This window comes from Cnephaeus nilssonii (genome assembly GCF_951640355.1).
Source record: "Cnephaeus nilssonii genome assembly, chromosome: 9".
NCBI lineage: Eukaryota > Metazoa > Chordata > Mammalia > Chiroptera > Vespertilionidae > Cnephaeus > Cnephaeus nilssonii.
The window spans coordinates 76,106,905-76,132,525 of NC_137080.1; the positions used below are offsets into that span (position 1 = coordinate 76,106,905).

The 25,621-nt window shown below is 51.5% G+C and overlaps 1 protein-coding gene across 6 annotated transcripts in view; it reads left to right on the forward strand.

Annotated features, from left to right (window-relative positions):
* The window catches only part of LOC307105088 (patr class I histocompatibility antigen, A-126 alpha chain-like), a 52,812-nt gene that overhangs the window by 16,318 nt on the left and 10,873 nt on the right, over positions 1–25,621 (forward strand). The window contains exons 1-8 of one of the 6 annotated variants that reach the window (XM_079780543.1): positions 12,680–12,792; positions 13,054–13,323; positions 13,555–13,830; positions 14,422–14,697; positions 14,817–14,930; positions 15,368–15,400; positions 15,534–15,581; positions 15,734–16,293. The exons of 3 other annotated variants lie outside the window; for them this stretch is intronic. In XM_079780543.1, coding sequence (XP_079636669.1) covers positions 12,720–12,792; positions 13,054–13,323; positions 13,555–13,830; positions 14,422–14,697; positions 14,817–14,930; positions 15,368–15,400; positions 15,534–15,581; positions 15,734–15,738 — 1,095 coding nt within the window. In that variant the 5' untranslated portion in view covers positions 12,680–12,719 and the 3' untranslated portion in view covers positions 15,739–16,293. Of the gene's footprint in view, positions 1–12,679; positions 12,793–13,053; positions 13,324–13,554; positions 13,831–14,421; positions 14,698–14,816; positions 14,931–15,367; positions 15,401–15,533; positions 15,582–15,733; positions 16,294–25,621 lie in introns of those variants that run through there. 2 more of the 6 variants (XM_079780550.1, XM_079780552.1) reach the window with 2 other exon arrangements.

Below are 25,621 nucleotides of genomic sequence, written 5' to 3' on the forward strand. Positions count from 1 at the left end.
GCTGAGACCTCATGGACAAATCAGACCCTTTTGGACTCAGTTTTTAAATCATTGTAAAAGAAGGGAAATAATACTCCCTACATCACATGATTATTATAAAGATAAAGTGAAATCAAGTAAATAATTTTAAAACTATTAAGAGTATACCGTTATTGCCCCAACTGGTTTGGCTCAGTGGATAGAGCATGGCCTGCAGACTGAAGGGTTCCAGTTTTGATTCTGATCAAGGGCACGTACCTCTGTTGTGGGTTCCCTAGCCCTGGTTGGGATGCGTGCAGGAGGCAACCAATCGATGCGTCTCTCACATCGATGTTTCTCTCTGTCTCTCCCTCTCCCTTCCACTCTCTAGAAAAATCAGTGGAAAAATATCCTTGAGTGAGTGTTAACAACAAAAAAGAAAAAAGAAAAGAAGAAGTAGAAGAAGGAATAAAGGTACGTGAAAGGCCAAAAGCTAAAATGTGAAGGCAGACACCAAATACCTATTTCACAATTTCCCTCAGGGCCAAATCTGTTCAGAATTTTATCCTCAATGACCCACATTTTAAAATGGAAAATAACCGTGTTTGACCTTCCCCTTTCTCAGAACGAGATTAAAGAGTAGCCAGGAGGTGGGAGGTCTCTTGAGATTCTTTGATGGGCTTCAGACAACTCAATGCACTAGAACCTCCCAAACTCCCAAGCTGTGGCAAAAGGATTCAAGTTCTTAAATACAGCCTGTTCCCCTCACTTAGACAACCGATCCTTTCTATCCTTAACCGGCCTCCCACATAAGAAACACATTTACAAATGTACAGTGCAGCTACTGCTGGCTGAAAGGGGCTAGCATATTTTCCAATTTATGAACTCAATGAACTTTTAAAAGACAACCTATTTTTACAGTGGAGTCATCTGTGCAGTGGTTTCCTTACAATTGTACATGAAATGTTTTTTTACTATAAAATTGAGTGAATGTATTAAATTGAGTGAATGTATTAAATTAATGTTCTATGTCATAATAAAGGTATTAGTGCTTTAAAAACAAATAAAATCATAAAGGAAACATACTCTGCTGGGAAGACTAAAAGAGGAGAGAGAGAGAGAGAGAGAGAGAGAGAGACTTTAATGTGTTATGAAGAATAGACTGAGGATGTTACCTCAAAAATGTAACTAAAAAAAAAGAGTGGACTGAGTCATTTGGGCGGCAGGAATACATAGCATTTCTGCCACACTGGAGCGACGAAGGCTAATTTTCTCCTTCAGCCTTAACTTTGATGAGCAAGAGAAAGTCCCCCTTTTCCCATTAATATATCTCCTTTGACACTTTTCCCAGGACAGTGGAGTTCTACTGAAAAGGGACCTCACACCTGTCAGAACATTTCATCTCCCTGGGGCTGGGCAGGGGGAACCCTGAGGCCCCGAGGCGATGTTTGTCACCATCAGCATTTCACCCAGAGCCTTAGCCCTGCAGAGAGCCAGCGGAGTGTGGCAGCGCCCGGGCAGCCTGTCCTGGCCGGGCCCTCGGGCTCTGGTGGTGAACGCAGAGCTCTCTCTGGGCCTGGCTGTGTCCACGTTCCAAGTGCCTGGTCCTGTACTTTCACCCGCGCCTGCGCACCCACTTCCAGGCCTTGCTGCGCACACTGGGTGGGAAAATCTCTATTTTCTCCCAAGTGGGTTTCAGGTGAGAAGCCAGGTGATGGACACACGTCTCATCAGACTGCATTAGGGCCTGGATGGCCACCCACCTGGCCTCATGTACTAGAGAGGCCGCTGCAACATGTTGCTGTGGAATCGCTTTACTGTCTGTGTGGACAACAGACACTTGGCGTGAGAGAATCAGCCACCAGGTTCATTAGAAGTCAGACGTGCAGCCTATCCTCAGCTCATAGAATAACACTGTTTTCCTTCTACCTAATTACCAGATGTTCTTAAACATCATCATTTTGTAAAAGAGACCGTGATGACAAATTGCCTCCTCAACCACATTGCCGGGACTCAAAAATGTGCCTGCAACTTGGAGAAAGAGTTTGCAACTTGCTGATAAAATGCAGTCTGTAGGAGCCAGCACGGTTCGCGGGCAGTGAGCATACTCTCTTTGCACATGCTCTATCCATTCCCCTTCTGTCCTTCATCTTCTATATAACTCCAACTAAAAAAAAAAAAAAAAAAAAAAAAGGTCCAATCAGAATGAGAATGCCCTTTCCCCTATTGCCAGACTCTATGTGGTCATTTCCATCAAGCTGCTGGCTTCAGTGATATTCTAGACCTCCTCCTCAAAAGCCAGCAACTGCTTTCTTATTTAAAAATAAGAAATAAAAAATCCACTCTAGCTGGTTTGGCTCAGTGGATAGAGTGTTGGTCTGTGCACTGAAAGGTCCCAGGTTCATTTCCTATCAAGGGCACATGCCTGGGTTGTGGGCTCAATACCCAATAGGGGGGTGCGGGAGGCAGCCAGTCAATGATTCTCTCTCATCATTGATGTTTCTATCTCCCTCCCTCCCTTCCTCTCTGAAATCAATAAAAATACATTTTAAAAATCAAAAACTTACCACACCACCACCACTATAACAACAACAACAAAACTCAGAAACAAAAGTAACTTTCTTTAGCTTGATGAGGCTTGATGAAACACCTCCGGTGCATACAGGGTCAGTTGAATTGGACTACGTTGCATTGTTATTATGGAATTTTATTTGAATACTAGCGGCCTGGTGCACAAAATTAGTACACTGGGGGAGGAGGGGGTGCCTCAGCCTGGTCTGCGCCCTCTTGCAGTCCAGGATCACTCTCGCAGTCTGGAGTTCTCACAGTCCAGGACCCCTCACTCCTTACCACCTGCCAGCACCTGAGGAAAGAGATTCTCTCACCTCCGCCTCTGCACTTGCCAGCTGTGAGCCTGGCTTCTGGCTGAGCTGCGCTCTGCCTGTGGGAGCACACTGACTAACAGGGGGCAGCTCCTGCATTGAGCGTCTGCCCCCTGGTGGTCAGTGTGCATCATAGTGACCAGTCGTTCCACCTTATATTCCTCTCTTTGGTCAATTTGCATGTTAGGCTTTTATTATATAGGATTTACACTGAGGGATTTCAATACCCAGAGCTTTGCCAAGCTTGCTCTGCACAGGTGTCCCATACATATGGGGAAACATCTGGGATACAAGAGGAAGATAACATCTAGAGTGGCCTACAGGGTGCTGCTGGCACCCTAACATTTAGTGTGGCAAGCAATCTGTTCTTAAACACACTGACTCCCTTCCTGGAAAGCCCTCCTGCTGAATGTGACTACAGACCCTTGACCAAAGGTTCACAAACCTGTCCTAGAAAGCAGCAAAAGGAAGCTGAGAAGACAACTGGGTGTGTAGAGCTCAGCTTATTTTACAGGCTGGCCTCCAGCACCATTCTGGAGAGCTTTTACCTAGTAATTCCCTCTTTGAAGGTGTTCTGCAACCTGACCACCACTAGAGGGCGGAGCAGACCACATCAGTTTTCAAGCACTTTCTCCAGAGGTGAAGTTCAAAGTTGTAAGGACTAATACTGGGCAGACCTGTACAATTAGCTATCTCTCCACCCGTGACTTCATCCCACGGTGTGCTGGAGTGCTACGTGCTGACACAGGGGTTCTCCATCCTGGCTACACTCTCACTGGGGGAGCTTCTGAAAAACCCAAATGCCCAGCCCCACCACCCCTCCTTCATTCTGGTTTCCTGTTTGAAAATGCTCTTTATTCTAACGTGAAGTCACGGCGGAAGCCTTTGGAGTAACAGCTATGGGACCTGGTCATATTTCAAAGGGGAAACAAAAAATTCCCTTTAGAATATGGGCATCACCACTTTCTTCTCTTGAGCCCCAGGAATGAATTGAAACTTCTATGTAGCTTTTCCTTCCACCTTCAATACCTGGAGTGTTTTGTAGGTAAAATCTGTTATCACAAATAGTATGACATTAAAATAAAAATGAATAGGGTTGGGGATGCTGCACAATATGTATTTTTACTGTTCTCATGAGTCACCTTTTCATTTCTAGAGCTCCCCCTCAGCTGGGCATCGGTCAGGTCCTCCCCTCAGGATGCTCTGTGCACTGCTCTGCCCTCCCCTGGGGGTCCCAGCCTCGCCTCCGAACAGCAGGGGGACAGGCTCAGCCTCCCAAGCTCCCTCTGGCTTCATCCGGGACTGTGTGGGCAGCGCCGCTGTGCTTCCTTCTAGGGAACATGTGGTGACAGCAATTGGAATTCTTCATCTTAGAGCATCTGCAAGGCTTTCTTTTGCTACCACTTACCTCCTCTCATTATTAGGCTAACACATTACTTGCCTTTGTCCTGTTACTTAGTCTTTCAAATAACGTTCCCCTGTGCTGGTTAACTTGGCATGTCAACTTGCCTGGGCCATGGGACGCCCAAGTAATCTGGTGAAACGCTCTTTCTGGGTGTCAGTGAGGATGTTTCCAGGAGAGACAAGCATTTGGCTTGGTGGACTGAGCAAAGCAGATGGCCCTGCCCGGTGGGTGGGCACCATCCAACCCGCTGAGAGCCTGAATAGAGCAAAAAGGCCCAGGAAAGTTGAATTCCATTCTCTCTCTCTCTCTCTCTCTCTCTCTCTCTCTCTCTCTCTCTCTCGTTCTTTCTCCTTCTCTGACTGATACATTTCCCATCAGGACACAGTGTGAGAGGAGGATAGAGACAGAGGCGGTGGTGAAGATGGGGACCTGGCCCTGCCACACCTCTCCCATACCCAGCAATCCCTCCTCCAGCGTGCTGAAGGGGAAGCTCATGGCAAGGGGCCGGTCCCATAACTGTTACTCCAAAGTGGCGTGTTCTGTGCAGCAGGATGTGCTACATTGACTCAAACGAGGGCCCAAGATGGCTCCTGTCCATTAAAGTGGTCCTCTTCTGGCAAGAAAGCTGCATCAAGCAAGAACTCTAGCAGAGCCTACTGAGAAATAGGGAGGGCTGAGCCTTTCCTCACTGGGAGCCTCTGCAGCTGAAAGGCAGAGCAGCCGCTGCTATGGCACGTCTCTGCCACTAGAGGGCGGGGCAGAGCCGCAGCTCAAGCCCTGGATGCTGGGAGCTGAGTGTTGGGGCAGCTGCAGCAGCCAGGGACTGGAGCTCCTCATGGAACAGGCACAGAATAAAGTATCCAGCGAGGAAGGTGTGAGGGTTTGGCCAGTGATGTGGGCTGTGGAAGAATTCACAACTGAGAGAAGAGAGAGGCCGGGAGGAAATTTAGTTTATTTTCCAAGGGAGGAAAGGGCCTGTGTATTGCTAGTCAACACAGGCAGGAAATAAAGGATCGCCTGCTCTTATAAAGCAGAGGCTTTCTGCTAAGCTTCAGTGAAGGGGGGGGAATTCTGTTGAGGATGAGCAGCTATCTGGGGTTGTCTTGAAAAGTTACATTTTGTTTGCTTCCCAGGAGACAGTCTGGCAGATGTCCTAAGGGGGTGTCTCATCAGTATTCTTCCCCAAGCCTCTACAGCTTAGAGCAAAGGTTATGAAGAGTTCAAGTGAGGCTTGTTTGAAGGGGACAGGGGAAGGGAATTTTCTAACTAGAGACTCCTTGGTGCTAATTTTCCCTGAGTTGTGAAAACAGTAGGTAGATGGAGGGGGGTGCAAGAATGTAGCCTGGAGAGTAGCTTATCTTGGTCCTGCTGAGCTGTTTGAATCAGAGGAGCTAAAAAGTTGGGGTATAATTACCAGGTGCTTCTCATGAGTTATGGAAGGCCACCGCAAAGAGAAAGAAAGGCCTTTTTCCTGTCCTTACAGCAGGTGCTTTTGCAATTTCACCAGGAGAAGAGTAGAAACTAAAGGGAAAAGGTGACATTTGCTTAGAACAACTTTGAATAATGAGACTTCCTGCATGAACATGACAGCAGGCTCCGGTAGAGATGAGGAGAGAAGGGAATTTGAGGTCCTTTGTAAAAGTGGTTTCCCTCACAGGCACATGGCACATGTCCACTTTAGGGATATAAGTTAGCTGCTCAGGGCCACGCTGGCCTTCCTGGGTCCCATGAAACACTCCCAGTTGTTCCTCACACTTGCCCAAATGTCATAGTGCAAGCCCTAAGGGAACCATAGACATAGGGTTGTTTCACACTGGGACTACCCCGTCCTTTACCGGACATCTCTCCCCTGAGCACAGCACTTGGTAAGAGAATTAAAGCAAGGGAATGTGTGCTCTTGCTCTCTGAGAGTTCCCACAGAGCCCTGGACAAGCTGGAAAGAGTTTGGGGCAGGGTCCCCACAGGAAGCAGGTGGCATGCCCAAGTTAGGGTAATTCACAGAGGGGTTCTTTACTAACGTGTGGGGGAGGTGTAGGGACCCAGCAGGGAGCACGCTGGAAGTAACCCAGAGCTTTAGCAGCAGAGCATTTACAGCCCCTGAATCGGGGACAGAGGGAGGAAGCAGTAATGGGGACACTGCAGGAGAGAGTCCTGGAGAGAAGGCCCCCTTGTGAGGAACTGGCACCTCAGGGTGCAGCCAGCCCCAGGTGACCCCACAGGGAGCCCAGGGGAACACCGTCCTGAGAAACGTGTCGCTTATCACTTTCCTCCACATCACAGAGGGCACTTACACAAACCGAGATGGTAAAGCAACTGCACACCTAGGCTGTATGGTGGACCTACGGCTCCTAGGCTACATACTGTACCACATGTTACTGCACAAAACAGCACAGGACTAAATCAAGCACAAGAGAGAATGATGCCATCAAGGGAGACAATAGCCATGAGACATATGAGGCTGCTGCTAGCATAACATTCTACAGCAAACGTCTTTTCATAAGTAGATAGACTCTAAAATATCAGTGACAATGGGAAGGTGGGGTGGGGGGATGGATGGAGAGTGAATAACCAGTGAACTTATATGCATATATGCATAGCCCATGGACTCAGACAATAGAGTGGTGAAGGCCTGGGAGGGGGGTTCCGGGTAGAGGAGGTCAATTGGAAAAGAAAACAAGGGGAACATCTGTAATACTTTCAACAATAAAAGTAATTTTAGTAAAATAACAATGAAATATGTAGTGCAGTAAATACATAAACCAGTAGTGTAGTCATTCATTATCAAGTACTATGTACTGTATGTAATGGCATGTACCATACTTTAATTCCTCTGGCAGCTCAGTAGGTTGTTTCCACCAGCATCCCCCCCAAACACATGAGTAACGTGTGGTCCTATGACCTGATGGCAGCTACAATGTCCCTAGGCAATAGGAATGTTTCAGCTCCATTGTAAGCTATGGGACCTCCTCTGTATATGTGGTCCCTGATTGACAGATATGTCATTATGTAGCCTGTCACTCTATCAATGCTGCCCTTAGTCTCTTCCCTCCCTCCAGGTCCGTTTGGGGTCCTCATTGGCCAAGCCTAAGGGAAAACCAGAGGGCAAGGGATTGGGATGGTAGAATCATATAGGTCAGACTTCTGGGGAAGACATCCAGCTGGACATGATCTCGCTCACCTGAGATAAACCCTTTGCATGTCATCCCTGTGGTGTGTGCAGAGGCTCACCTGGGTTCACTGCAGGCCAGTCTGGTCGGTCGCCAGAGAAGAATGAGGGCGGCTGGCTGGTCTGTGGGAACTGTTTCTTCCCAGGAATCATGATGTGGAGCAATTGTTCTCAGTCTGTGTAGTTCTTTGCAGGTAATCTATCTTTTCTCTTGCTATTTTTAAGAGCATCTCTTTATGTTTGATAATATGAAATTTTATTATGATGTGTCTTGGTGAGGATTTCTTTTTATTTATTTTACTAGAGGCCTGGTGCACGAAATTCGTGCACGGAGGGGGGCATGTCCCTCAGCCCAGCCTGCACCCTCTCCAATCTGGGACCCCTCGAGGGATGTCCGACTGCTAGCTCCCAACTGCTCGCCTGCCTGCCTTCCTGATTGTCCCTAACCGCTTCTGCCTGCCAGCCTGATCACCCCCTAACCACTCCGCTGCCAGCCTGATTGATGCCTAACTGCTCTCCTGCCAGCCTGTTTGCCCCTAACTTCCCTCCTCTGCCGACCTGGTCACCCCTAACTGCCCTCCCCTGCAGGGTTGGTTGCCTCCAACTGCCCTGTCTTGCAGGCCTGGTGCCTCCCAAATGTCCTCCCCTGTTGGCCATCTTGTGGTGGCCATCTTGTGTCCACATGGGGGCAGGATCTTTGACCACATGGGGGCAGCCATATTGTGTATTAGAGTGACGGTCAATCTGCATATTACTCTTTTATTAGATAGGATAGAGGCCTGGTGCATGGGTGGGGGCCAGCTGGTTTGCCCTGAAGGGTGTCCTGGATCAGGATGGAGGTTCCCTTGGGGTGTGGGGCGGCCTGAGAAAGGAGCCTGTGGTGGTTTGCAGGCCAGCCACGCTCCCCGGCGACCCAAGCGGAGGCTCTGGTATCTGGAATTTATTTACCTTCTACAATTGAAACTTTGTAGCCTGGAGCGGAGCCAAGCCTCCTGCTCTGGCAGGCAGCCATTTCTGTTGGGGTAAATTCACCTTCTATAATTGAAACTTTGTAGCCGTAAGTGGAGGCCTGGGCCGGCCAGGGCAGGTGGAAAGCTTGGCTTCCTCCGTTGCCTGGGGCAACACTGGCCTGCTCTCTCCAGTTCAGTGGCTGCCACCATTTCTCTTTGGATTTGTTTACCTTCTATAATTGAAACTTTGTAGCTTGAGTCGAGGCTTAGGCCAGCAAGGGCAGGCGGAAAGCTTGGCTTCCTCCGTTACCTGGGAAACCTTACTCTCTGTGGCTGTAGCCATCTTGGTTGTGTTTATTTGCATACTCGCTCTGATTGGCTGGTGGGCATGGCTGGTGGGCGTAGCGAAGGTACGGTCAATTTGCATATTACTCTTTTATTAGGTAGGATTTGAGGCTCATGGGGCTTCAGGAATCCCTGTAATATCACATCAGATCAGGTCACTTTTATAAAATTCTTAGCGAATACCTTCTACCTCATTCCCTTTTCCTCCTTCTGGAACTTCAATGTTGGATCTTTCCGTTTTGTTTTGTTAACCTGTCTGTGATATTTCCTATTTATTTGTCTCTCAGGAGTGCAGTCTGTGTAGTTCTTCAGCCCCTTCAAGTACACCAGTGCTCTGCTTGACCCAACCTGCTACTCAGGACATTCACTGAATATGGTTTTCATTGTTTCATGTGTATTCAGTGAGTTGGTGTACAATACGCTTCTGTTTAAATCTAACTTGTCAATGGATGGTCTCTTCTTTAGGCATAATTCTGATTTGCTAATTTCTTTCTTCAAAAATGTAAAACATGTATGTACTAGAAACACTAACTTCAATATCTGAAACCTCTGTAGGCCTGACTCCTCAGCAGGTTATCTCAGCTAGCTCTTACTTGTTGGACCTGGTTTCCTTTTTATTTTTAAAAATAATTATTTGGATTGTGAATCCAGAGTTCTTGGAACAACATTTGTAGGAATGTTCTGATGCCTGCGTTGTTGGTGGTTTCTCTAAAAAGGGTTTATGTTTGCCTTGGTGGGTACATGGGGGATGGGCAATACCAGCCTGGTGCAACTTCACATTCTTGGCTTGGGATTTGGGGGCCATGCAGATAGGGTGAGTTTGATCTCCAAACTGGTGTGGGAGCTGGCTTCTGTTACACACTCTTAAGGAGTTATTTTGTTGTTTCTCATTTTATTTAGAGGAAAGGTAGAGACCAGCAAGGTGCCCTACTTTTCCTCTTGGTGGGGCATCCCTTTGGGACTCTGGCTTCAATGGGGGCACCCAAACACTCATCTGCCTGTTTGCACCCCGTCCTCCATGGAGCCCTGCCTCCCAGCGTGCTATTCAATCACATGTCCAGGTCCCAGCAGATGCCTTTGAGCAGCCAGTGGCTTCGGTGCTCAGTTTGCTCTGCGTTTTCACTCTGTCTGTCTGCGTGGGTTTTCCTCAATCCCCTCTCAGTTGTTTTCTTTTGAATCCTCACCCAATAATATGATTATTGAGACAGAGGGAGAGAGAGAGAAACATCCACATGAGAGACAAACTTCGATCAGGTATAAGCACCAACCAGGGAGGAAACCTGCAACCCAGGTATGTGCCTAACCAGGGAACAAACCTGCAGCCTTTTGGTGCACGGGACGATGCTGCAACAAACTGAACCTCCTGGCTGGGAATTCCCGTATCGGTGTTCACTCTTCATTTTTAAAGATCTTCTAGTAATTTTTTAATCTAGCATTCATAGGTTTAGCATAGGTTTTTAAATTATTTTTGTAATATGCCCAGAAACTTTAAGATCTGACAAAAGAAATCTGATAGTAGTGTTTGTTTTAAACGTTGTGCCAGGCACCATCTAAATACTAAATGAATTGTGTTACTTAATCCTAAAACAATCATATGAGGAAGGCATGATCAATTTCACACTTTATAGAGAGGCAATGAGGCTCGGAGAGAATAAATAAGAATAAAGAAGGATGACATGGCTATTAATTGATGAAGCCAGTTTGTCTGATGGCCAAGTTCATAATTTCCTTCACAGTAGACACAGCTGTCTGTCTTAAAGCATTGGAGAGTCTAGTAAATGGTCGCAGATCTCTTCATCCCTAAGCAGTTAATAAAGTTGTTTGTTTGTTTGTTTGTTTGTTTGTTTTTCTTATCCAAAGTCAAACCTAAAGTGGCAAATCTCCATCGGAGTTCAAACAGCAGAACAGCCATTACAAGTCTTACAGGGATGTGGGGGGTACTATTGACCTGAGAGCTCACAGAATGGGAGGGGAGTTGGGGAGGTGAGGAAGGTGTGGATGTAGAGCTGGAGGACCAGAGAGACAGTCACCCACGGTCTACAGCACCTGCTGGGCCCACGCCTGTGGGGGCATGTGAGGAACTGCTTGTGCTGGCTGCTGAGATGCGACTGTGGCAACTTTCACCACCATCGGCTCCCAGTCCTCTGGGCCTCAGCCAAGGGCCGGCTGCTATTGGTAGGTCAGACCGGCAGCTGGGAAGACGGGCTAGACAAGGAGCAGGGGACAGCCTGGACGAGCTGGCCTCCTGTCTGCGGGTCACAGTGTCCTACCACCACAGCCCTCCAAGAGTAAAGGCCTCCTGCCCACCTGATTTCCTAGTCGTCATGTGCAAGCTTTTCTCTACTTTTTACCTTGATGGGTGCGTCTCCAAGCAATTCGGATTATCTTGATTTTTACGTAAATTTTGAATGTCTCATACCAATAAAAGCACACTACATACACGCTTTTGGGGCTGTGTTTTATTTATTTTTTAAATATATTTCTATTGATTTCAGAGAAGAAGGGAGAGGGAGAGAGATAGAAACCTCAATGATGAGAGAGAATCATTGATCAGCTGCCTCCTGCACGCTCCCTACTGGGGACCGATCCCACAGCCCGGGCATGTGCCCTTGATCGGAGTCGCACACGGGACCCTTCTGCGGGCCGACGCTGTATCCACAGAGTGAAACCAGCTAGGGCTTGAGGCTGTGTTTTAGCTCAGCAGTATGCTTGACAAGTCATTATATGGATCTGAAGTGCTAGTCTGTGTTGTTGTGTAACATAACATTGAATAAGTGACTCACACTTTATATTATTCCTTCCCCTTGTCGTGGTCATTTGGTTTCTTTTCAGGGTGTGGAAATGATAAACAACGCTGCTATAAGTCCTCTTTTGCATGTATGCTTGTGCACTAAGCATACATCTCTCAAAGTTATCTGTCTAGGAGTGCTCTGTGCCCTGGGGGTGGCTCTCTCTCTATTACTTTATGGTATGAACTGGGTACCCAGTGCTCCCTGCCTTCTGGCAAATTGGAAGCATTAGAGCTATTAAGTAGTCTGTCTTGCACTCATGGATTTGAGCAATTTTCGTATATTCTGTGAATTAGCTGTGGTTGAGGATATGTGTGCCACATCTGTCCTCCTACTCTGTGTCTTCCCTTTTCACTTTTTATGATGCAACTTGATGACTAGCAGTTATTAATTTTAAGGAAGTAACAGGTGTCAAATTGTAGGTGGGTGTGGGGGACTCACAGGGACAAACTCAGGGCTGGGGAACGCAGGTCACTTCACAATGCAAGTCCCCAGTCACACACACACTGTGTGGGAAGGAGAACTGAGGAGCTTTGTAACTCTGGCTGCAGGGCTGTTTGTGCACTTTGCATATGAAGCCTCTGAAATCACTCATTTTACAGATTAGCTTCCTGACGTTCAACACCCCCCACCCCCTCCCAGCCCTTCACTGGTCTTTTCAGGCCCAACTCCTCCAGGATTACAGAGGAAACCCTGTCCCTCCGCCTCCTTTCACAGGGAGCTCACTCTCTGGCATCAAGTTCCCAGGGTGAGTTTTGCTCTGAAAGTGTCCAGGGCAGAGGTGAGGGTGGGAGGCAGAGTCCATTCCAGGGAGAGGGGTTCCAGGAGGAGAAGGGGAGGAAAGGGCTGGTCCCAGCCTGGGGTGTCTCCCTGGTTCTCACACAGCCCTGGGCAGGACTGAGGGAGACGGTGTGACAGGAGCTCTCCGTGCAGGGGGAGAGGTCAGGGCAAGGTCCCAGGTCCCAGGCCTGGTCTCAGGGTCCCAGCCCCAGGGCGGAGGCTGAAGCAGGAAGCTCAGTGTTGGGGAGTCCCCACCTCCCTGCAGTTTCACTTCTCCCTCTCACAGCCTGTGTGGGGCCCTCCTTTCTGGATACTCGTGACGCGGCCCCAGTTCCCACTCCCATTGGGTGTCAGGTGCTAGAGAAGCCAATCAGGGTCACCTCTGTCCCCAGTTATAAGTCTCTGGGGAGTCACCAGGACTCACAGACTCCCCAGACCTGGAGGATGCTGCTCGTGGGGTCCCCAACCCCCCTCCTGCTGCTCTGGGGGGCCCTGGCCCTGACTGAGACCTGGGCGGGTGAGTGCCGGGTCCAGAGGGAATGGCCTCTGGGGAGGAGGAGCGAGGGGACCCGGCGGGGGCGCAGGACCTGGGAAAGGGCGTCTCCACCGCCCCCGCCCACACCCCAGACCCCACCCCGTCCTGACCCCTCTCTTCTCCCTCCCGCTGCCCCTGTTTCCTCTCCCGGGCCCCTTCCCCTCTCCTGTCCCTCCGACCCCGGACCCCGAACCCGCGCCGGGAGGAGGGTCGCGGTGTCAGCCCCTCCGCTCCGGCCCCCAGGCCCCCACTCCCTGAGATTTTTCCACACCGGCGTGTCCCGGCCCGGCGGCGGGGAGGCCCGGTACCTGGATGTCAGCTACGTGGACGACACGCAGCTTGAGCGGTTCGACAGCGACTCGGAGAGTCAGAGGGCGGAGCCGCGGGCGCCCTGGATGGAGCGGGAGGAGCCGGGCTATTGGGACCTGAGCACCCGGAATGCCAAGGGCAATGCACAGACTTTCCGAGCGGACCTGCAGACCGCCCTGGAGTACTACAACCAGAGCGAGGACGGTGAGCCCACGGCCCGGGCGGTCCCGACCCCCATCCCCACGGACTGGCCGTGTCCACTCGAGTGTCCGAGTGCGAGTTTCACCCCAAACCCCTCCCCCCCCCCCCCCATACACACACCCGGGAGGAGCCCGCGGGGACTTGGACCCGGTTTTACTTTCAGTTTCTGTTTAATCCCCGCGGGTGGGGCGGGGGCGGGGCTCAGTGGGTGACACTGACCTCGGGGCGGGTCAGGGTCTCACACCTTCCAGTGGATGTTCGGCTGTGACATGGGGCCGGACGGGCGCCTCCTCCGCGGTTATCACCAGTTCGCCTACGATGGCACCGACTACATCGCCCTGAACGAGGACCTGCGCTCCTGGACGGCATCCAACACCCCTGCTCAGATCACCTGGCGCAAGTGGGAGGCGGCCGGTGTGGCTGAGCGATGGAGACATTTCATGGAGGGGGACTGCCTGGAGTGGCTGCGCAGATTCCTGGAGAAAGGGAAGGAGGCCCTGCAGCGCGCAGGTACCAGGGGCCTCTGGGCCTCCCTCTTCTCCCCTGGGGCTGGGGCTCACCAAGGAGACAGGACACAGGATCAGTGTCAGACACCCCTCCTTGGGGCCAGGAGACTGAGTCCGCTGGCTTTTCAGATCCAGTGACGCCCAACCTTCTCTCAGGGACACTTTGGGGTGCACTCTCTCAGGGACAATTAGAGGGGAGACCAAGCCTGAAATAACTGATCAGGGTTCCCATTGACCCTGCAGTGGCTCTGGGACCCATGGGCGACTTGCTCTCTCAGGCCCTGTTCCCTGCCCCTCACCCAGTGTACTTGAGGTCTGACACGGACTTTTCTGAGTCATTAGGCCTCCACCCAGGACAGGACCAGAAATCTGTTTCTTCCCCTGAGGCCTGCCTCCCACCCTGGGCTGTGTCCCTCTGACTAGAACTTTCTAAAGACTAGAGACCATCCCCAGATGCTGTGTCCAGGCTGCTGGCTGCTTGTGTGCTCCCTCGCCCAACCCAGGTGCCCTGTCCACTCTCAGGTGGTCACATGGGTGCTGCTGGAGGGTCCCCTGACAATGCCAAGTTCCTGAATTTCCTCACCCTTCTCCTCAGACCCTCCAAAGACACACGTGACCCACCACTCCATCTCTGACCGCGAGGTCACCCTGAGGTGCTGGGCCCGGGGCTTCTACCCTGCGGACATCAGCCTGACCTGGCAGCGTGATGGGGAGGAGCAGACCCAGGACATGGAGCTTGTGGAGACCCGGCCTGCGGGGGATGGAACCTTCCAGAAGTGGGCGGCCCTGGTGGTGCCCCGTGGAGAGGAGCAGAGATACACGTGCCATGTGCAGCACGAGGGGCTGGCCGAGCCCCTGACCCTGAGATGGGGTGAGGAGGGGCGTGGGCACAGAGCCTGGTCTCAGGGAAGCAGGGGCCTGTGGAGGACTTCAGTGGGGTCGGGGCTGAGGCCTGGGGGGCAGGGCCCTCACCTCCCCTTCCCTTCCTAGAGCCGTCTCCTTGGAACACCATCACCCTAGTGGCCCTGGTTGTGGGCCTGGTCTTCCTTGGAGCTGTGGTCGCTGCGGTCATTGGATTGATGTGGAGGAGGAGGAAGCTCTCAGGTAGGGAAGGGGTGGGGCTGAGTGGCTTGTCTCACTGGGGGTTGCAAGCCCAGGTAGAAGTGTGTTCTGCTTCATTAATGGCAAGTACCATCCCCACGCGTGTGGTTGCCCAGTGTGGGGCCCTATTTGCTGACACTCACTCTTTAGTAAGACACGGGTGAACATGAGGGACAGATTCATCACCTTTATGATTCCAGTGAGGGGGCCTGGTTCCCAGCACTCCCAGCTCAGAGTGGAAGTTCCCTGTTGAGGACAGACCTCTGGGAGGATGGCTGGTCCACTCCCCTCATGTGTAGTTTCCTCAGGTTTCCTGATCCTGCCCTGGGTCTGTAGTCTCAGTTCTGGAAACTTCTCAGGGCTCCAGGGCTAGGAGTTCATTTGGGACCTCCTGGCCCCGCCTCCTCCCTGTCTTCTCACAGGATGTTTTCTTCCCACAGGTGGAAAAGGAGGGAGCTATTCTCAAGCTGCCAGTGAGTATGGAGGGTGACCCCTGAGATCCTGTGATAGTACAGACTGGATCCCATGGGTGCCTCACCCCCATAGTTCCTCCCTTAGCCTCCTTTCCTGGGGGCTCTGACCCCATCCTGTTTTGTTCTACCCCAGGCAGCGATAGTGCCCAGGGCTCTGATGCATCTCTCACGGCTTCTAAAGGTGAGACGCTGACGACAGCAGGGGGTGGGGAAAAAGGGAGAGGACTGGGTGATGGGGATTCTTTGGGACATAGTGAGCCTGCATGGGCTGTTGAGAATGTCACTGCTTACAGCCACTGGACTGAATTTGTTCTTCATCATTTTCTTCCACAGCGTGAGGCACTTGTCCGGGACTGAGTGATGGGAGATTTGTTCACGCTCCCACTTTGTGATTCAAGAACCTCTGATTTCTTTCTGCCAACGGCATCTGAATGTGTGTGTTCCTATCAGCAGAGTGTGAGGAGGTGGGAGGCCGGCCCACCCCTGTCCGCCACACCCCCTCCCCAGCCTTCCTGTCCAGCAGAGGAGGGGCTGGCCCTCCCCATTCCTGTGTGTGCTTCCTGGTGCGCTCAGCTGCAGCTCCTTAAGGCCTGATTGAAATGAGTCTGGATATGCATTCTTCTTCACTTCTTGCCATGAAGGGGTGATGGGTTCATTAAAGGAGAACAATCTGCTGGTGTGCCTCCGTGGCTGAGTGTCCACCCAGGAACCAGGAAGTGATGGTTGGATTCTCTTTCAGGGCATATGCCCAGATTTCAGCTCAGTTCTCACCCGGGTCATGCAAGTGGCAGCCAATGGATAATTCTCTCCCATCATTGATGTTTCAATCTGTCCCTCTTCTTTCCTATCTTGGAAAATCAATAAAAACATATTTTTAAAAAATTAAAAAAGAAGATCCTAAAATTTGACAGGAAATAAAGGGAAGCACCGAGAACTTGTCCGGTCCTGCGTGTTTGCTGTGCTGAGGCTGTTGCTGGGGGACAGGCGAGGCTGTGAGGACCGAGTGTGGTCAGGGCTGTGCCCAGTTGGTTCCTGGTCTCTCTTCAGCTGGGGCACCTCTCTGCTCCTTTGTCCTTCTCCCTTCAGTAGAACCTTGTCCCACCAGGACTTTCCATCACAGGGACTCCAACATCACCAGGCTTTGTAAACTGTCCTCATGAGGAACATCTCCAAAACCGTGGGCAGCAAGGCCTTCCAGTGTGCGGGTCAGCCTAGGCTCAGGCCTGGGTCCTGCCCTCAGCCCTCATCTCCTGGGATTTATTTGTTGTTTCTTTGTTTGTGTAGAGGACTATGCCTGTTTGTGTCTTATTATGAGTGTTGGTCTCTTTCTTCTTTTGAGTTTCCCCTGTCCAACATCAGCCAGAGGTGAGTTGTCTGTCATTGTGCCCACAAGGCCCAGGGGTCCCTGCACACAAGAGTCCGCGGTCTGGAAAGATGAATTTTCATTCTCATCCTGCTCTTGGCTCCCTCCAGGAATTGATTGTTCTTTCCATCTTTTCCTAATCTCTCCAAGCACCCAGGTCCTGGAATTAGCAGGGAGAAGGGGTCCTGTAATTGGTCATCTTAGATAAGCTCCTGTTAGCCCTCTCTCCCCGCCTTGCCCTCTAGTGCTGGCTGCAGTGGGAACCCTGGGATTTCTGAAGCAGAGTCTCCTGTAGATTCAGGGAGAGCAGTTCTGTGGGAAGAGCAGGTGCACAGATGTCCATGTGAGAGCCTGCTGTGCTGTAGCTGCCACAGGACAGCTGTGGTCTGAGGCCACATTAATGAAGATGTGTCTCTAGCACAGGGAGGTGCTCTGCACTGATCATTCATGAACCAATATTGGTTGTGTGTAACATGTGTGACAGTGTTTCTGCATGTGGGGAACATTGAAGGAAAATCAGAAAAGCTGCTTTCCTGTGGGACATACGTTGTGTGGGAAGAAACAGCGTGAAGGAAAAAGCAGAGCAAACAAGGAAGGCGTCTGTGTGACAAGGGGTAACTGTTCTGGGAAAAAACGCTGAGGGGAAGGCAATCCCAAGTGTGGCTGTGGAGGACACGGACCATGGGTGTTTATTTTTGTTTGTTTGTTTATACACACACACACACACACACACACACACACATATACTAGTGGTCCAGTTCACGAAATTCGTGCACATTTAAAGGGGATTAATTATAGGAAATAATTTAATATTGCTATTTGCTCTTTCTCTATAATAGAGGTGTCAGAGATGAAAGAAAATTAGTAAAATGTATATGAAAACCTTTCTCCTGTCAGAATCTGGGGCACACCACGGGACCCAGAGTCAAGTCCCCCCCACCCACATGTGTCTAAAAATCCCATGAGACCCAGACCTGGCTGGCCCTCCTTCCAATTGGGCTAGATCCAGACTCTGCCAGTCCCACCCTTGTCAAGCCTGCCAGGCAGGGGGCGTAGCCTCAGGATCCCTGGCCCAGCGCCAGGTTGGGGGGCTCAGCCTCAGGTCCCCCGGCCCAGCACTGGGAGGGGGCACAGCCTCACATCCCCCATCAAGCCCCACCGGCAGGGGTCACAGCCTGAGTTCCCCAACCCAGCACTGGGAGTGCACCTTGAGGTCCCCAGTTAAGCCCTGCTGGGTGGGGGGCATGACCTGAGGTACCCTGTCAAACCCCACCAGGTGAGGGGCACAGCCTGAGGTCCCCAGGCCTGGTGCTGGGGCGGGGGAAGCAGCCTGAGGTCCCCTAGCCCAGCACCAGATGGGAAGTGCACCTTGAGGTCCCCTGCCAAGCCCTGTCGGATGGGGGGCACAGCCTGAGGTCCCCTGTCAAGCCCTGCCAGGTGGGGGGTGCAGCCTGAGATCCCCCAACCCAGCACTGGGGGTGTACCTTGAGGTTCCTATCAAGCCCTGCTGGGTAGGGGGTGTGGCCTGAGGTCCTCTATCAAGCCCTACAGGGGCAGGGGAAGGCATACCCTCAGATCCCTGCTGATTGCTCATTAAGCCTCCTTATGGGAACTTGGCCTCAGCTGTGGGTGCAGCATCTTTGTGACAGAGTGATGGTCAAGTAGCATATTCTCTCTTTATTAGATAGGATATCTTATTGATGTCAGAGAGAAAGGGAGAGGGAGAGAGAGAGAAAAATATCAAAGATGGGAGTAAGTAATTGATTGGCTGCCTCCTGCACATCCCCTGCTGTGGATGGAGCCTGCAACCCAGGCATGTGAGGTTGACCAGAATCCAACCAGGGACTCTTCAGTCCACAGGCTGACTCTATCTACTGAGCTAAACCAGCTAGGGCGTGTCTGTTTGATTTGGGTGGCCAGTCAGTGGGGGCCTCACTGGGAAGGGAGCTTGAGGAAAGCATTGAAGGACATGAGGAATCATCCCTGAGGATGTCGGAAGGAAGTCTTTTCCAGCAGTGGAACCTCCAGTGGGAATGGCCTGGCGCAGGAGTGTGTCTGGATTAAGAGGGAGGAGGCCAGTGTGGGAATGCAGCAGAGAGTAATGGAGATGAGATAAAGACAAGGCCAGACCTCCTGGGCCTGGAGGAGGGAAGAAGGGCAGGGACTGTGCTCTGAGTGAGGAGGGAGCCACAGGAGAGTTTAGAGCAGGAGAGGCCTGGCCTGTACACCCTTTAAAGGATCACTGTGGCTGCTGAGCTGTGTACAGTGGGAGGTGAGGGGCTGTGGGGAGGCAGGAGGAGGCTGGGAGGGGCTCCAGGCTGGAGAGGCTTCCAGGGGCTGAGCGGTGGAAAGAGAGGGCATGCTGGGATTCTGGTTCCTTCTGAAGATGGACTTCAGAGAGTGCCTAATGGTTACTCTGGGGCATGTGAGAGAGGAGTCAAGGTCACCAAAAATCTCAGAGGACACAAGTAGAGAGACAGAGCTCCCATTAGCAGAGATGGGGAGACTCTGGAGCAGCCTATGTGAGGGCCATCACCGGCCTTCATTTTAAGAGATGCTGGAGCGGAGCGTCTGTTACAACACACGGGAGTCGTCGGATTGGCAGTTGGACAGAGGAGTCTGGAGATCAGGAGAGATGTTGGCTGGAGAAACAGACTTGGGAGGCGACACAGGTAAATGACATTTAAAGCCTTGAGAACGGACGAGGTCACCAAGCAACTGATGGCTACAGGAGACCAAGGAAGAAGGACTGAACCCAGGACTCAGTGCTGAGCCATCTGGTCAGACCACACACCAGAGCTGACTGCTCTGTTCTGTCTTTGGGTCTAGAAGACACAGGGACCATGGAGCCCCCAACGTTCCTGTGCGCAGGAACCACCTGGACCTCTTGTTAGCTCAGAACGTCCGGAGCAGAGTGTGAGAGTCTGGCTCTATCCCAAGGTGCTGATGCTGCTGGTCTTCAGATCCTACATTGAACAGTGAGAACCCAGACCAGGACTCCCCGTGTCTGAGTGTCAGCCTCGCCTGCAGGGCTGTTACACAGGTGGTTCTGGTCTGTGCCTGATTCTCTGGGTCTTGGGTCTGAGAAAGGTTGGGGTTTTGTAAGAAGCTCACAAGCAATCCTGGGGCTCAGCCAGCCTGGGAACCACTGAGGTCAGTGCCACAGCTCAGGGTGGGGAGGGGTTTTAAATCCATATTTAAACCTTTTAATTTTTCCTGATAAACAGAAGGGAGGGCATTTATCACCAGTTATGAGATATAATGTTGGGAGTTACAAGTCATTCTCTCTGCCATGGGGTAGAGTCAGGTGGAAGAGATAAGACATGGGCCCTGAGTCCCAATAATAACATCTCTGAAGGCTTGCTCTCTGAAGCTGTTCCCTAGATATATTTCTTGGAGCAAACAATGGAATCCCAAGCTATTCTAATCTACACTAATAAAAGAGAAAAATGCTAATTAGACCAAACATCTTCCAGACGTCCTTCCTGATAAAAGCTGGGCCCGGGTGTAGCCACCAGGGTCCTGGGCACCTGTGACTGTGGCCGGCCCAGGCAAAGCCGCCCACGGTCCCGGGCACCTGCAGCGGGTCTGGGCGTCGCTGCCTGCACTTCTGGGTGCCTCTGGCTGCGGCCAGCCAGGGCAAAGCTGCCCTCAGTCCTGGGTGCCTGCGGTCGGCTCTGGCGAAGCTGCCTGTGGTCCCAGTTGCCTGCCGCTGGCCAAAGGGAGGGAAGTTTGGATCCCAAGTGCAGGGGCTGAGTCAGAGGCGATTAGGGGCCATCAGGCCAACAGAGGAGCAGTTAGGGGTAATCAGGCCAGCAGGGCAGCAGTTAGGAGCTATCAGGCTAGTAGGGGAGCAGTTAGGGGCAATCAGGCAGGTAGGCAGAGGTTGTCAGGGGTGATCAGGCAGGCAGAGATTGTTAGGGGCTATCAGGTAGGCTGGCAGAGGGGTTAGGAGTGATCAGGCAGGCAGGCAGGTGAATGGTTAGGAGCCAGCAGTCCCAGATTGCGAGGGATGTTCCAGAAATCCCCGGAGGGTTCCCAGATTAGAGAGGGTGCAGGCCGGGCTGAGGACCGCCCCCCCCCCCCCCCCCCCTGCGCACACACACACACAATGCCATGCCCGAATTTTGTGCACCAGGCCTCTAGTTTAGATATAAAGTAGTATATCTATGATATTGGGGTCTAATAGTATTTTGGGGAAAACCACAGGCTTCAGGTCACACAGCCAGAAACTGATGCACATTCAGTTGAGGTGGGAGCCTCTTCCCTGGTGCTGGGCACAGATGTCACTGCTCACACCACTGACCCCTGATGGTGACCCCTGGCCCTCTGGCTGGGATGGCTACCTCTGCTGCTCCTGACACCTTCACTGTCACTGCCTCTCCCACCTCCCTGGCCAAATGCAGCCTGCACAGTCCCAGCCTCTCTGCGTTACCTGGGCCTGAGTCAGAGTCCGGCATGTGGTTACGTGTCCAGATTCATGAATGTTGGGGGCCGTGGGTTTCCCTTTCTTATGGAGGGACATGATATCTGGCTCTCACCAAGGTTCTTTATGTGTGGAATTATTCTGTCAGAAGAGTTCAGTTACTGGGTTGAGGGATGGATAAGGATGACAAGTCTAAAATGGAGCAAAGAACTGAGACTGGGACTTTGGCACTTTGCAGGCACTCAGATTTGGCTAGAAATCAAGTGAGCAATAAAGGACATCCCATCTGGAGGGCTACTCGCTGGCTCTTTGTGGGATGGTGAGGAATTTTTGACTGCACTCACCAAATTAGTATTACAAGAAATGTTAAAGGAACTTCTCTTTTAAAAAATGAGAGAAAAAAGACATAAATCTTAATAATAAAATTGTAAAAACTACATACCTATTGATATTCACTTTAAATGTAAGTGCATTAAATGCTCCAATCAAAAGCCATAGGGTAGCTGAATGGATGAGAAAACAAGACCCTTATATACGCTGTCTACAAGAGACTGACTTCAGATTGAAAAGCACAGACCAAAAGTAAAGAGATCAAAGAGATATTTCATGCAAATAGGAGCAAACAAACTAAAAGCTGGGCAGCAATACTACTACCAGATAAAGTAGATTTTAAAACAAAGATTCTAAAAAAAGTCAAAGAAGAACATTTCATAATGAAAACAGGATCAATCCAACCAGAGGATATAACCCTTGTAAACATTAATGCACCCAACACAGGAGCACCTAAATGCACATGTAAAGCAAATATTAATGGATATAAAAGGAGAGATTGACAGTAATACAGTCATAGAAGATCTATAATGGAATATTACTCAGCCATAAAAAGAATGAAATCTTATCACTTGTGGCAACATGGATGGATTTAGTGAGTATTATGCTAAGTGAAAGAAGTCACTTATATGTGAAATTTAAGCATCAAAATAAATGAATAAACAAAACAGAAACAGACCTAGATACAGAGAAAAGACTGGTGTTTGCTAGAGAAGAGGGGGTTTGCATTGGAGGAAAAAGGTGAAGAGATAATTTCAAATTTGCTATCTTGTAGAGACTGACAGAAAAGTATATGACAAATTCACCAGTCAGGACCCCAGTGCCTGCAGCCCAATCCCGTGGGACATGGAGCAAAAGAGCTGCCTGCTGAGCCCAGTCAACCAGAGAATGGGAGAGAATTAAAAGGTCGTTTTACTGTGAAATTGTTTGTTACCCAGGCGTCGATAACAGGAACACAGACCATAGAATTCACTGCTGTTCCTATGTTCTCATTATTGTCTGTCTCTCCTGTCAGACTGTCAGCATCAGGAGAGCGGGCGTCTGACTGTTTTCATGAAATGTTTACCAGGCCTAAGGTGAAGCCTGGCACAGAGGCCCTCGGACATCGTAGTGGGTGAAGGAGTGAGTAAATGCTGACCAGGCTCCTTACAGCTGATCTGAGTCGGTAAGGAAGGGTCACTGTGTTTGGTTTGGAGCCTGTCTCAGTCCGATGGGGCTGCCATAACCAAACACCACTGACAGCGTGGCTGAAACACTGCACGTTTATTTTCTCCCAGTTCTGGGGGCTTCAAGTCCAAGATCAAAGTGCCAGGCAGTGTGATTTCTGGTTGAGGGCCCTCTTGCTGGCTTGTAGGTGGCTGTCTTCTCCCCATGTCCTACCAGGGCCTTTCCTCTGTGTGTGCAGGGAGGGGGGTGTAGGTATCTGATATCTTTCTCTTATAACCACCTGTCCTGTCCCATTAGAGCCCCAACCCATGACCTCATCTAACCTTGATGATCTCCTTAAAGGCTCTGTCTCTAAATGCAGTCACATTGGAGAGCTGATGCCTCAACGTGTGAATTTTGGGGACACAACTCAGTCCATAAATGCTTTTCCTCTGATGTGTGATTTTGTTACCTGCCTACTGGTCTCCATTTCCTGAGCCCCTCCTCAAGCCTGATGCTCAGTGCCCCCAGACTCTGGTCTCCCACAGAGCTGGGCACCTGCCCACCACCTGCCTCTGATGTCCTTTGGGTTGGAGGTCCGGGTAGGTTTTGGGGTCAGGATGACTGATGCTCAGAGGCAGCCATAGCTCAGCTGCCACACATGGGGCTCTGGGGAGCCCTCCCCTGGCTTGTGGACCCCCTGCCTGTTCAGCAGCTTAAACAGGACCATAGCCTGGCTTATGACTGACAGAGCTTATTCCTCCCAGTTCTAGAGGCTGAGAAGTTCCGGTCAAGGTGCCAGCAGATTCAGTGTCTGGTGAGGGCCACTCCTGGCTCATAGACGCCCGTCCCCTCACTGTGTCCCCACATGTGGGCAAGGCCAGGCAGCTCTGGAGTCTCTGTTATCAGGGCTCCACTCTCATATGCCAATCGCCTTCCAAAGGCCTCACCTCCAAATACCATCACATAGGGGTTAGGTTTCCACCTGTGAATCTTGAGGGGACACACACATTCAGCCTATAGCACCCCCAGAGTCCTGGCTCAGCTGTCAGGAAGGAATGAGGCTTAGGGCTGAGGCTGCGGAGTTTCTATGTTCAGGGGTGGGGGGAGCAGAGAGCAGGGTGGGGAGGGTCCTGTCTGAGGAGGCGGGTGGGTGGGTCCCCACAGAGGAAAGAGATGGGACCCCAGAGTCCTCTGGCCACACGCAGTGGAGGTGACGGGACCGCTGCTGGGCAGTGGGCAGCCTGGGTCCTCGCTGAGGTCCCTGTCGCCCAGCGCGGTGCCCAGCCCACACCCAGGTTCAGCGCCTGGTCCTCAGGGCCCCTGGCCTGTTCTGAGGCCTGTCCTGTCCCAGGGGAGGAAGGGACCCCTGAAGGCCAGGATGGCCTGCTGCTCGGGGCTGGGCTCAGACTTGGCAGGGGCACTGGCCCAGCTAGTGGGACCCTGGACACCCCAGGTCTTTGGGACCAGGGCTCTTCCCTACAGGGGCAGCCCAGCCCTTTGCTGTCTGTGACCCGGAGGACCCCACCCAAACACCAGCAGGTGTCCCCATGGCACACCCTCCCCTGCTGCTCTCCTCCCTGAAGCCTCTACCCCTCTGCGTGCTGACTGCCCCATCCTGACCTCCTCAGGGGCATCCTTGCCTTCCCAGGCCTGACACCCCAGCCCCACCCCACCCCAAGCTCTGAGACAAGTGGCACTTGTTCCCAGGAGGAAGGTCTCTAGCTCCAGAGGCAGCAGCGGGAACAGGGGACAGGTTCTTGGGTGTCCAAGGTCCCATCCGGGGGACTAAGGACTCCTAGTTTGATTGTGGGGTGCAGCTGGACCTGGGAGCCAGCGGTTATGGCCCAGGAGACCTGGCTCTTTCTCAGGCAGCGTCCACGGTGACTCAATGGGGAGGAGGAATCAACATCAGTTTGCATTTGGAGAAACACTTTGCACCCCCGATTTGACATAGGACAGGGCCCCGCTGCTGCGCTCAAAGCCCTGTTCTGGTGCTGGGACAGAGGGAGACCCTGGGAGGTTCTGGCTGAACAGCAGAAAGGGGAACAGGCTCTTCTATGCTCAGCCCTGTGCTGTAAGTGGGTCCCAGGGGGCTGACTTGAATGCAGGGCTAATTAGGGGGATGAAGAAGCTTTGGAGAGTCCTGGGTTCCACAGTGTCAAGGTCAGGACACAACAGGGATTGACTAAGAATAGTGCTCAGGAGCCAGGAGCCATCTCTGAGGTTCCCATCTCCTCACTGCCAGCCCTCTCTCCAATCCCTTGAGGATAACACCATGGAAACCTGAAAAGTAGAAACATTTTCTTCTACTCCTTATTTCTTGTTGTTGTTTTTTTTTTTTTCAAACTCAGTTTTCAAAATAAAGTCATCTCCTATTTGGGAACAACATCTCAATGTCTACACAACCTTCCACAGTGTGGAGATGCACATTGGGACTATTGGGGCTAAAGCTCCGCTCCCCAGGGCCTTCCCCCAGAAGGACAGTGGAGGGGCCAGAGTGAAGTAGCCTAGGTCCCGGGTGCCGGAGGGAAGCAGGTGCCGGCATCTGGGGGAAGGAAGGCCTACTCTTGCATGAATTTTCCTGCATCAGGCCTCTAGTTTCATCATATGTTGTAATGCAATATCAGTAAACCATTCATCACAAATGTGCCTGTTTCCCAGGCCTGCGTCCTCCCTGTGGTACATCAACTCCCACAATCCTTTGAGCCCATTGGGATCTGAGCTTATTATCCAGTCATCTATTCACTGTCCCTCACCCTCCATGTCCTCTCCTCCCTCCTCACTCATCTTAAATTCCATGATTCACCATTTCAACCCCTCCTTGGCTCTCCCTTGCTGTGTCACTCTTGCTTGTGAACTCTACCTCTGCCTACCGTGCACCTGGCCACATGAAGCTACTGGAGGTTGGAGAAAAATACAGCCACGTGACACTGTCATGTTAAGGTCATAACTC